This window comes from Camelus bactrianus, chromosome 25 (genome assembly GCF_048773025.1).
Source record: "Camelus bactrianus isolate YW-2024 breed Bactrian camel chromosome 25, ASM4877302v1, whole genome shotgun sequence".
Taxonomy (NCBI): Eukaryota; Metazoa; Chordata; class Mammalia; order Artiodactyla; family Camelidae; genus Camelus; species Camelus bactrianus.
The window spans coordinates 14,547,121-14,560,351 of NC_133563.1; the positions used below are offsets into that span (position 1 = coordinate 14,547,121).

The following is a 13,231-nucleotide window of genomic DNA, read 5'->3' on the forward strand; positions in this document are numbered from 1 at the left end:
CTGCCTAACAGTTAAACAAAAAGTGATACAAATAGCACAGAACTATTTACACCATTGGTACCAATGTCAATATCCTGGTTTTGATATTGTATTATAGTAACATAAGAGGAAAAAAATTGTTTTAGCCTAAGTTTAGGATGCATAGGATCCATCTGTATTATATCTGCAACTCCTATAATTATTCCAAAATGAAAAGTTAAAAAAGCACACACTTACACACACAGGAAATAAAATGAAACACAGCCAATTTTATTCAAATTCTCCAAAATTATACTCAATATGTTAATTGTTTCTAAAATGTTTCACCTTTATATAATGGTTTTATTATTTCATCTTTCTTTTATAGTTTTTTTCATTTTTTTTCTTTACAGTTCTTCAATAGAAGCCAGAGTCCTGAGTTGCCCAGTTAGGAGCCTAAAATAACACAAAGAGAAATTGACACGGTGAAACATACTTTCTGAAAAAGCTAACTTAGAAAACAGTGATACTAGTGTTTTCTTTTAGCACTATTCCTGCCAAACCATCCTCCAAGATTTTAACAACCTCTGCAATTACTAAATGTGAGGTGCCTCACTTAGAATAAAACAAACATATCAAAATACCATCTGATACAGTTTTTGACAAATTATAAAGTATAACAGTTATCACCAATATTATAACAAAAATCAACACAAACTGATCCTCAAGCATATAGAAACACCATTATATGAAAGTTATTTTTCAGGCTCAGTTATTTTAGACTCAGTTGGAATCGGCAAAGACAGTAATTTCCTAATTCTTCCCTATCTTTTAATACTGAAGGACTACGCTAAAGACACAAACCTGTTGCTAAAACTTCAATCAAAATAGGTCCTCGAATGTACCACAACTGCTTCCTAAAACTTCCTATCCTCCAGTTATACATAATCATAATGGCTAAAGAGAATTAAAGGTGGTATGAAATCCCAAAATTACAAGACCATTCAAATTCTTTTAATATATAATATGCAGGATTTCTACCAAAAATGGGTATATACTTTTCTGACAGTTTAATGACTATCAGATAAAATTAAAGATCAGTATTAATAGATATAAGATCAACATTTTTATAAAAGTAGTTCTTTAGATTTAAAAGGAACACAAATTTCAAGCATTTGAAAGAAGCCTACACATATAAGTTATCATCTGCCAGTATCAAAATGATGTGTTGAAACAGAGGAAAAGAGTTAATGAAGGCACACAGGAAGACTAAAAGAAAAAAGTTATGTTAGGAACACTAATTTTTTTTTAGTTTCCTTAACTAATGCATAATACATCTAAGAGAAATTCTTTTCAATTTAGTAATTTCTTAAAATGTTTGCCACCCCCCAAAACAAAATCAGATACAACCAATATTAATTTGTTTTCAAAGGAGGTCCATGTAACAATTATGTTACATTATTGCTAAATTCCAGACAGAGTAGAAGATGTGTGGTTCTTACCTCTGACCTACTATTCTGATTCAGTTTCTTCTCAATATTCATGGCCAACATCTGGCTTCTAAATGAAAGGCTTTTGGTCTTTTCAATCACTTGCTGATAGGGTGAGACTGCATTGTTACCCATAACCACATGACCCTAAAATGATACAGAGGGAAATTGATCCTATAATGTTAACAACCAAGTTTCCCAGGTAAGTCACGAGTATGACATCACAACACTACATGCTTGCTGCACACATTTTTATGTTCTATAGAGATGACAATATTCATCCAACAACACAAAATAGGAGGTTGCCATTGCCTTCAAAGACTTATTATACATTAAAACAAAACGCATTCTTAACAGAATAAATGTCCTCATGAAAGCTACCCCTGAAAGTATAAAATAATCAGCAACTGATATCTAGTATGTAGCACAGTGAGAATACTCACTAATTTAGAATCAATCTTGGCATCCAGTCTTGCATTTCTAATCAAATTTACAATCCACCTTTCAGCTTCTTCTGGAGTCATGTTCAGTTTATCTGCCAACATGCTAATGAATAAGAAAAAATGGCATTAACTAAGTCTAAAAACTTAGTTTTTTATCCATAGGCTTTGACCCCCACACTCTGCTTAGAAACTTTCAGGTATTTATGAGTCACCTTCTCTTAAATAGTTTGACTCTTAAAACTGCACTGTTCATGTTTGTGTTATTATCTTGTACTGTTCATGATCTATCTACAATCTGGGGATCTAGATTCTAGATTTTTCTAGAATCTAGAAAATCTAGCTTCTAGAAAAGGTAGGTTAAATGGCCACTGAATTTGAGGAAAAAGAGACAGGTACACATACACAGAAAACATGAGAGGGACACAGGAAGAGAGAAAGATGACCGATACCAAACTCTGATCTGAAGTCTTTGATGTCATCAACTAACAACATGCATTTTATTTTTCTAATTTCATGTGTGATCAGATTGAAAAACAGGCCATTGCAGGGCTTAATTTATCAGGACTAACACAAAGCACAAGCCTTCATAGTAGATAAGTCAGTCAGTCAGCCGACAAAAGAGATTCTACGTGTGCATGTATATAGCATTTAAGAGGACAGTATACATATATGCATATATGGGTGTTTGTAAACACAAATATTAACTGTCCCTTTTCACTTGTCTTCAATGAAGATATTAGATACTTGCCAGGCCTTCTAATATTATCACTGATTTAACAAAGAGAACTAGAATATCAATAACAAAATTACTCCTGAGAATATTGTAAGCTAAAATTTTGGGACTGATAGCATTCCCAGTTTTTAAATATAAATATTCAAGACACTGGTGAACATATAACTATGTAATTCCAGAGCTCCCAACTCAAAAGTAACCCAGTTAATAAAAATACCTTTATGAGAATAATATAATCTGTGCTATCCCTATTTTATATGTTTACTGGCAAAGTGTTAAAAGAATTTCATTCCCTAAAATTTGCTTGAAGTTAAAAACATGATGAGTATGAGCCAACTCAATCATAAAACTCCCTGAATTTACATGTCAAATTCTGTTCTGTGTTTTTAATGATCAATTTTGTTAAGTACACATTCTTAGCAAACATAAAGAACAATTAGTCCACAACTTTTACTTTGTTTTCATTTTATTCTCCATATCACGTTCTCTAACCAGACCTCATTTTATTTAGGCTACTAAAAGTAGGGAAATGTGTCAATTTACTTAAACAACTAGGCATTTTCTTGACTAGGAAAAAATCCTGCAGCTGGTGTTTCCTGTGGCTTCTCAATAAACTCCTTATGGTTCCCGCTGGTGTTTGACTTATTTTAGAGATGTGTAAATTTCATTCTCTTCTACACTTCTAAAATAAGCAATTGTCTAATACTTTTACCTGAAGCTGTTACTCTAAAGGTAAAGAGAGGTAAAGGTAAAATTTTCCAAAATACACTCATTAGTTTATCATCCCCTATAACAATTTCTCTTTTGTGTGTCTCCTGTATTTCTTCAAAAGACAACTCTTTAAAGCAAGGCCAAGACCATTTTATTCTGAAAAGCACAAATGAAACTCCAATCCTCAATATCTCTATATACTGCTTTTAAAAAACAGAAACGTTATTCCTAATAGCCACTAATTCCATATAGTTGGCTTCATAAACATTTTTAAAAAATTATAATACAAAACCTGTTTATGGAGGCTGTTTACATAATTAGAATTATAATGAAATATTCAGTCTCACGCCTTCTCACTGCCTGTATCATATAAAGCGAGAAGTCCTATCAATTATCTCCTTAATCACTGCCTCTTAGATAAGTTCCCCAGTAAGCTACTCTCATCTTGACTCTCCTCCCCACCAGCCAAACTAAACTTCTTTGCTCATTAAACATGCCATGTTTTTAACCACTTTAGGGCCTGTGCACATGCTGTGCCTTCTGCTTAAAAGGCTCATCTACTCTTTCCTTCACTGAGCTGTGTGTTACATGGGTCTCAGCTAAAACAGCCTCTCCCCCGCACCAGCCTTCCAAGACACCTCTTCCAACCATGACATATCTGTTCAATGTTTTCAAAGCTCGTATTTTTTTTTTAAAGTATTCACAGAGCTGTGGTGATTTTGTTGAATATCTGCTTTTATGATAGGCTGTAAATGTAACCTAAAAGCATGAACCATAGCTTCCTTATTCACTGCTATATACCTGGTAATTAGCAAAATGTTCAGTACACAGGAAGCAATTAATAAATATTTACTGCATGATTCCTACCCTAGTCACTACCCTAGATCAGACTTACTATTTCCTTGTTTTCTAACTAAGCTACCTCAAGTGTCTCCTTAATCTATTTTACACAGTTGCCAGCTTAGTCTAAAAGCTCAACTAGCCAGTTTGTTCCCAAATTCCTTTCAAAACTTTAATAGAGCTCTTCTACAAAAACAATAAAATTCAAACTTCCAATTTTCTTTCATGGTTCTCTACAATTTAGCTACAATCTAACTTTCCAGCCTTCTTTTACTCTTCCTCGTGAATACCACACACAAACCAAACCAACTCTCTTCCTTGTCATTCATTCAACAAAAATATGAACTGTGTTAGACTCTGGTGACAACATACAGTCTATTTTCCACTTTTATAAAGTTTAAAGCTGGGGGCTATGGAGCAGGGGACAATCATATAATCCCCCAAATACATAAACTATGTTAAGTATAATGATGAAAAGTGGAAGGAGCTATGTGAGTGCAAAAGGGTTTCCCAGTTCTTGTCTTGAGGTTTAGGGACAATTTATATAAAGAAATATTTAAGGTCAAATTTTAAGATAAATAAAGAAAATTCTATTCTGTATAACTCCACCCATAATTCTCCATCCCTCTTTCTTTACACCCATTTTCTAAGTCTCATATTCCAACATGGCTGGAGCACTCTGGCAATATGCATCAAGAGTCAAAAATGTCTGCATGTTCTGACCATAATGCCACTTTGGGGATTTACTGCTTTGCACTGTGCTTGCTGATCCTTTACTTATTAAATCAAGTCAAAGAAAAGCTTGAAATAAGGTCCAAGAAGTATTATTCAATTATTGATGGCATGTCAGGTAATCTAGGCTACCAATCATTCTGAGAATAAATTAGAGAAAGTGGCAATAATCCAGTTTCTTTAAGTAACAGGAAAATATACACAGTAAAAGAAATTAAGTGATTAACAGAAATCCTCAGGAGTCCACAATTCTCCTTCATTTAGCTGATTTTATGAAAAAATTAGTAAAGATTTAAAATTAAAAGGTAATATCCTATTTAAAGCCTAAAAACCCAAAAAAGTTGCCTTAAGCTACCTATACCATGCTTATTCTGTGTTATTTAAAATAATTCAGTTTATGAAAACTAAAAGACAGAATGTATCAAAATGCAGAATTTCTGAGAAAAATATCTAATTCAACCTAGGTTTTGAACTCAAAAATAACTTCCAGATTATTCAGATTACACTAAAATTCTCAACCTGTCAGTAGGCAGCTTAAAGACATTTTATTTATTTGTGTAAATCCCTTAAAGATATATATATCTCGATATATATATAAAAATAAATCTCTTTTAGTTGACAAGCTTTCCTGCTCAAGTGATAAAACAACATGATATTGAATATGTTAAGTAAGAAATACCTAAGGCCACCAAATAGCTCAAGCAATCTTGAGGAAGAATAAAGCTGGAGGCATCATGCTCCTTGATTTCAGACTATATTACAAAGCTACAGTAATCAAAACAGTACGTTACTGGCATAAAAACAGACACATAGGTCAATGGAACAGAATAGAGAGCCAAGAAATAAACTCAAGCATATACAGTCAATTAATTTATGACAAAAGAGCCAAGAATATACAATGAGAAAAGAACATCTGCAACAAATGGTGTTAGGAAAATTGGACAGCTACATGCAACCAAAAAAAAAAAAAAAAAGAAAAAAAGAAAGAAAGAAACTGGACCACTATCTTACACCATATATAAAAATTAACTCAAAATGAATTAAAAGACTCAGACATTAGACCTGAAACCATAAAACACCTTTAAAAAGAAAAAAAAGAAAAAAAAAAAAACCCAAAACACAGGTGGTAAGTTCCTTGACATCTCTTGGTAATGACCTTTTTTGGATTGAACTTGAAGAAAAAAATTCCTATAGAAATAATTCAAGAGACTTTCCCAGAACTGGAGAGTATGAGTTTCCAAATTAAAGGGCCCTATATGAAGAATTAAAATAGACCTATACTAAGACATATCATTGTGAAATTTCAGAGGATTGGGGACCACAAGAAAAAAAATAAAGACAAAAAACTTCCACATTTCCAGAGAGAAAAACAATAGATCCATATAAAAGATGAGGGGGGAAAAATAGCAAATTGGAGTACCATACCTAGCAATACCACCACGAAGTGTAAGAGTAAAATAGACAATTTTAGATGTGAGAAAATTTACTTCCAAATTACTCTTCCTTATAAAGCTATTGAAGAATATGCTTTACCAAATATGACAGCAAACCAAGAAAAGGGAAGGCACAATGTCCAAGAAACTGGAGCTCTGTCATAGGAGACAGGCTAAGTGAATCCCCAGGACAAATGACAGAGACAAAAATGAACCCAGCACAAAGAACAACCTGTCCAGACTTTGAGGAAGACAACATAGATAAAATAATCAATTCTGAGACAAGATTTACAAACTGGCAAAGAATCTAAAGCAGAAGTCATGAAAAAAACATAAAGAAGAACAACCAAATGGGGAAAACTGGCAATTATCAATTCCAGGGAAAAAAAATACTGGATACTACAAATCTACCTTATTTGAAACAATTTGGTGTTAGTTCAGAAATCAACACACAAATTATAAAAGATTACAGATTATATGAGAATTTAAAATGTGATATGGGTGGCATTTCAAATCAGTGGGAGGAAAAATAGTTTTTCAATAAATCATGTTGGCTAGCTATTTGGGGGTAGAGGGGAATGGGGAAGCTACTCTATTTCATAGAAAAATCTTAGATGGAGTTAAGCTGGAGAAATAAAGCCATGAAGGTCCTAGAAGAAAACAGGTAAACAGCATATAAACCAATTATGAGAAACTTTTAAAATACAAAATCCAGTACCATATAGGAAAAGCTTAATAACTTTGACTAAATAAAAATGTAGATTATTCCTTCAGGGGGAAAAAAAGAAAGAAAACAGAATCCTAAGTGCTATTTCAGTAAAAATAAGTATTTCATACTCTATTCAATTTCATTAATTAAATATATTCATGACACTTAGCACAAAACCAGATACTTGTTTCTGGGCAGTAATTAAGACCAGTGGTCCCACTTAAGAACTTAAGGTAAGAACATAAGAACATAAATCTAAGAAATCTAGAGAACCAATTAGGCTTCCATCAACTCTAGGCTGATGGTCTATCAGGTTTTCAATAACCAATCTTTTAGACAGTCAGATCTTTTCTGAACCTTTCCATAGCCCCTGCCCTGAGGTATCTTAACAAATAAGGACTTGGGGTACAGCATTTCACAGGCTTATTAATTACCTGTTTAAATAAACTGGCTTTCCAAATTTTATTTGATAAGCACATTTCAAGTAGTATTGACTAAAGTGTTAAGCTATGGAAACCTCTGGCCTGCTTTTCACTGAAAACCGGCTAACTATTCAATGCATACTTAAAGAACCCCATCTTTTTTAAGGGTATGCTATAACAACTAATTAAAGAATAAGTGTTACGTATAAACTGTGCTTAATTGTATGATTAGGAGGAAATAGAAGAAAGAAAACGGGAATATTGAGAAATGCTAAATGCTGTGTGTGACAAATGAAAATCTTCACTGAATTTTCCAACATCTCATTAGTCAAAATTACGAGTATATTACTTTACATAGACATGGTAAACAATCTTATGGTTACCAGGGAAAAGCGGGTGGGAAGGGATAAATCTGGGAGTTTGAGATTTGCAAATGATAACCACTATATATATAAATAGATAAAAAACAAATTTCTTCTGTATAGCACTGGGAACTATATTCAATATCTTTAACCTTTAATAAAAAAAAGAAGAGTATGAAAATGAATATATGTATATACATGCATGACTGGGACATTATGCTCGTACACCAGAAACTGACACACTGTAAATGACTATACTTCAATAAAAAAAGAGTGTATTACTTTATAGTTAACACAGAAATGCAATGATAAATGGCTGTTAAAAGTATTTTATCTCCATCTGGAAATGTACCTTTTTATTTCTTTCTAATATCAGGAAGTATAATTAAGAATATAAATTGCTATGTGGTAATAAAAACTTTAAGAAAAATATCAAGATTAAAATGTTACTTAATAAAATAAGCAAAGTAGAATGACCTCATAATTTAAATGCAAGAACAACTGGCAAATACATACTTTTGTGAAAAGCCAAAACTAACTCCCGTAAGGAAATTATATTAATGTATGCTCCCAACATGTTTACCATACACATTCAAAATATTACTTCCATACTTTGTTTTTATCTACAACTGAACACTGGCCCAAGAATTATTCTAGAATAGCTTTTAAATTTCAGACACGCACCATATCTGATAAACTATTCAGCTATACTAAATTAAATCCCATCATAGTAATCTTTTTTGACAGATGTTGCATACTTTATAGTAAACAGATTTGTAACTTATCCTACAAATCTACAGGATTATATATAAACTGATAAAAACATTCTTAATATGCATTTTTATAAAGATAAGACTATCACATGTTCTCACAGTCATTTAGTGAAGAGCCCTATCAACAGAGACTGTTCTAAATCACAAATGGAAAAAGTTATTTAATAAACAGCCATGACGGGGGGAGGGTATAGCTCAAGTGGTAGAGCATATGCTTAGCATGTACAAGGTCCTGGGTGCAATCCCGAGTATCTCCTCAAAAAATAAATAAATAAACCTAATTACTCCCTCAAAAAAAGTAAAAATAAAAAAAAAATTTTTAATCTGAAAAAACATAAATGAAACACCCAGGGAAAAGGGGAAGGGTATAGCTAAGTGGGAGAGTGCATACTTAGCATGCAAGAGGTCCTGGTTTCAATCCCAATATCTCCATTTAAAATAAATAAATCAATCAAATTACCCTCCCCAACCAAGGGGGAAAAAATCCCCAAACAAACAAAAACAAACAAAATCAAAAAACCACCAGCTATGGGTTTTATAATACTGAATAACATTTGAAATGTGTCCACTGAAGGGAAGAATGGGAGACAGAGACAAATCCCTTCCCCTCTACACTTAAAAAAGATCAAATATCAAATAACTTTAAATTAATCAGAAGCAGAGATAGGCCAGCATAAACTAGTGAATGGAGTAGTTTGTCATAATTAGTATACACTGGAAAAGAGTCTACTTAGATACTTCATTTAGAGAGTTACCAAGGTTCACTGAACCTTCAATCCAAATTACTTCTCTGACTTTTCAATATGTAAGTTATGTCTGTGTCATTCTAATTACTCTGTATTTTTCTTCAAAATGCCTCTCATAATTTGTAACTTTATCTTTATTTAATATCTGTTTCCTCATCTTGATTTTAAGCTCTGAGGCTGTGCTCTCTACTTTCTTCCCAGTGCCTGGCCAGAAGAGGCTCTCATTCACATTTGTTCTATTTTCTTCTTTCAACAACTATATTATACTAGTTATACTGCACATTAATCCATCGTGATCACAGCAGTGTATTTATCCTCTCTGGAAAGTTGAACACTCTCTTTTAGAATTTTTTTTTTTTTTGCATCTTCTTGAAATGACAAAATTACAGAAATGGAGAATAGATGAGTGGTTGCCAGGGGTTAAGGGAGTTGGGGAGGGAAGCGGTTATGGCTATAAAAGAGCAATCTGAGGAATCCTTTGTGATGTTTGTACCTGAATATATCAACATCAATACGATGGGTGTGATATTTTACTATGGTTTGCAAGATGTTACCATTGAAAGAAACTGTGTAAAGTACACAGGGGATCTCTTTGTTATTTATGACTGGAGGTAAATCTGTTATCATCTTGAAATAAAAAGTGTAATTTAAAAAAGGAGGTTTTGTATCAGAATTACTTAGAAGAACTTTAAAAACTACAAATGCTGAGATCTCCCCCTCCCAACCCTGAGAATGTTTTAGTTTTTTAGGGGTTGGATTCTGTCATCCATTATTTTTGTTTATTTCTTTTTGAAGCTTCCCTCTTGATTCTAAAGTGCAGTTAGGACTATGATCACTAATTCAGAGCAATGATTCCCCAAGGCTGACTGCAAAAGAAACACCTGGGAAATTTTAAACCAGATTCTCAAGCCTTGATACCAGAGATTTAGAAAGTCTGCAGTAAAGCCGCAAAATCTATTCTTAAGTCGTTGTTGGTTTTTTAAGTTCTCCAGATGATCTTGATGTATAGCTAGGTTTAAAAACCTCTGGATAAGAGAACAATAATTTTTCTATGTATTGTTGAAAGGTAAACATTAGCTATGCTTGTCATTCATTATCAGAGATTCCAAGTCCTTGGGGGTCTGAATTAAGATATTTGCTGTACTTATAAAAGCCCAACTTAGATGCTTAACACTGTTTTCAGCCATATTCCTAACCCATTAAAGCAGCTCTAAAAACACAAAGAAGCTTACCTCCAGGACTGAGTTCTACTGGCCACATATCCCCCACCACCAACCTCCTAAACCTTATAACCTGAGATCTCGTTGCTCTAAGAATCATGTCTTTTTTTCATATTATATTAAAAATGTTAAATCACTGATTTTTTTCATTCCATTACCCTAGCAGGCTGTAACTGTGTGCCTAAAAAAATGGCAACCTTATGCAGTGGTTCTCAATCCTGGATGTGCTTTGGAATTGTCACCCTAAATGGGCCCTATTTATTACACAGCATCACATAGCACAGCATACACGGAAAATCTAATTCAGAAAGTTTGGGGTGGCTTTATGGAACCTATATTTGTAAAATAAAAACCAAAGCTCAACAGAATCTGAGACAGAATTAAAAACTGACTTAATGGTTTCCATCTTTATCCTTTGGCTCAAGTGATACACTAATGACAAATTAGTCTAAATCTGCTATTTCTAAAAATATGAACTGCTCACAATGAAAAAGAAAAAAACAATTACAATGAGGGACAATACAATGAATGTCAGACAACTATTAGCTCAGGGCCTTTCATTAAATAACACCTAAGCAGCTAAATGTCTCTGAGCCTTCAGTTTCTCAGCTATAAATGGGTAGCTACAAAACAAAGGATTGTACTGACTCAATGTTTTGTAAAATTGGGTTTCCAGAGTCAGAGTTGTATGGTTCCACAAAGGTGTCTAAATAGTCAGGAGGGAACCTAAATAGAGGTACAGGCTAAACAAGGTGAAGGGGCTCTGATTTGATCTGCTCATATGCATACATAAATGTATACTCATATATATATATGTTATATATATATATAACATTGCATTTGAAAACAAGTCATACATATACAATTTAAAAACCATGTTTTGAACTTGAAATCTGAGCCACACTTAAAGTGCTCAAAAGCCATATATGGCTATCGGCTACCATACTAAACAATGCAGATACACTTCCAATACTTCAGAAGTTCTACTGAAAAGTCCTACTGTCAATGATTCAATAGCTGTGTGCTGTTAGATTAGAAACTCCCTAAGATTCCTTCCAGCTCTAAATTCTTCCCCAACATTTGAAGAAAATGCATTAATCAATGTAAAACATTCTACAGGTATGCAAAAATATTCAACTAGCCTAAGTTTAAAAAAAAAAAAACTATCACTGGAAGAAAAAAAGATTTCTGGACTTTAAAAGCCACTAAATACTTTAGACTTTGTCTAAAGTCACAAAAAACTACAGGAATCAAAGAAAAAAAATTCAAAAACTACATTGACATGTTTAGAAGGATTCTTTGAGAAAGACAAAGTCACATGAAAGTTTATAAAAGCTACTATATTACCTTCTTTGAGCTATACACGGCTCTTGAGTGCACATGTATCTATTTTACCATTAAGGATAGAAAACTGAATCCCAAGAAGCAAAATAATGATTTAAGGTCCCAGAGTTAATACAGGGAAACTGGAATAAAAAACCTTACTCATGATACCTTAGGAGGTACCTAAGAAGGTACCTAACTAAAGAAGCAAACATCAAAGTGAAAAAGCAGTAACACAGACAAAAATAATGGACAAAATTCCCTAATGCAAAGGAAAGAAACTAATTTAACAAGTATTTACTGAGCATCATTATTTACAAAGTCAGTATATTAGGTGCTAAAGACCTATTTTTTTAAAAAAGAGTCTGCTCTCAGAAGGCTTACAACAGGGTAAACAGTTAAATAAGTTCTGAACAACAACAACAACAAAAAACACCCAAGTGATCAGTTTCTAATGAGAAATGGGGAAAAGTCTACAAGGAAAATCAAAATATTAACATCCCTCTTTCTCAAGCCCGAATTATAAATCTTTCTTTAAAAAAGCAATGCAGGAATTCAGTTATCTATTGTCCACCAGAGTCCCACCTACCTATTTCACAAGCAATGACATATTAGGAATTCCCAAGTATTCTTTAAGAGAACTAAGATTTTTAAAATTATTCATCTGCTAGCTATAGTAAAGTACTAGTAAGTTGAAGTCAAGGCGTCAACTCCCAGAAAAGCCCCACAATCACTATAAATCGAACTCTGAATAACCACTACAATGACAACCCACTACAATTAGGCAAGCAAGTGTGGATGCCTTAACAAAAACAAATGGCACTAAAGAAAACTTTTGGTCTACATACAATTCCTATGAGGCAAACATTAAAGTAGTAACTTTTTAAACATTTATAGAGTATTTACTGTTCGACTTCATCTGTGGCCAAAGGGCACTGGTTATTTTTCAAATTCTAGTATGTAAAATTAGTTTCTAATAGTTACATAAGTTTCACGATTTTTCCCCAATAATTTTCTCACACAACAGAGAAAATCTCAACTGAAATTCACCATAATTTTTCCATGTTTCAACATTTTACGATGTCCTAGGAGTTTACTATATGAGAATTCAAATATATAATTAAATAAAACAAACTCAATTAACTAAAACAATTACCAAATATGGTCTTTTTTAATAGTATTTCTGATTTACTAAGGACTAACTCCTTATTTGAACTCCTGTTGAAAACCATTCTGAAACTGGTTATGGCTCTTTTCTCCCTACGTAATAATATAATAGTACCCTTTTAAAAGGTAACTTTAAAAAAGTAAATTATAATCATAATACTGCCTTGAA

General features: G+C 32.9%; 1 protein-coding gene across 1 annotated transcript in view; it reads right to left on the minus strand.

The window, feature by feature from the left end:
• Nucleotides 1–228: 228 nt before the first annotated feature.
• Nucleotides 229–13,231, minus strand: part of EIF3E (eukaryotic translation initiation factor 3 subunit E) — a 40,318-nt gene continuing 27,315 nt past the window's right edge. Inside the window, exons 11-13 of the mRNA XM_010955831.3 lie at nucleotides 1,892–1,994; nucleotides 1,461–1,595; nucleotides 229–414 (exon numbers count right to left, since the gene is read on the minus strand). Of these exons, the coding sequence (XP_010954133.1) occupies nucleotides 376–414; nucleotides 1,461–1,595; nucleotides 1,892–1,994 (277 nt within the window). The 3' untranslated portion in view covers nucleotides 229–375. The remainder of the gene's footprint in view (nucleotides 415–1,460; nucleotides 1,596–1,891; nucleotides 1,995–13,231) is intronic.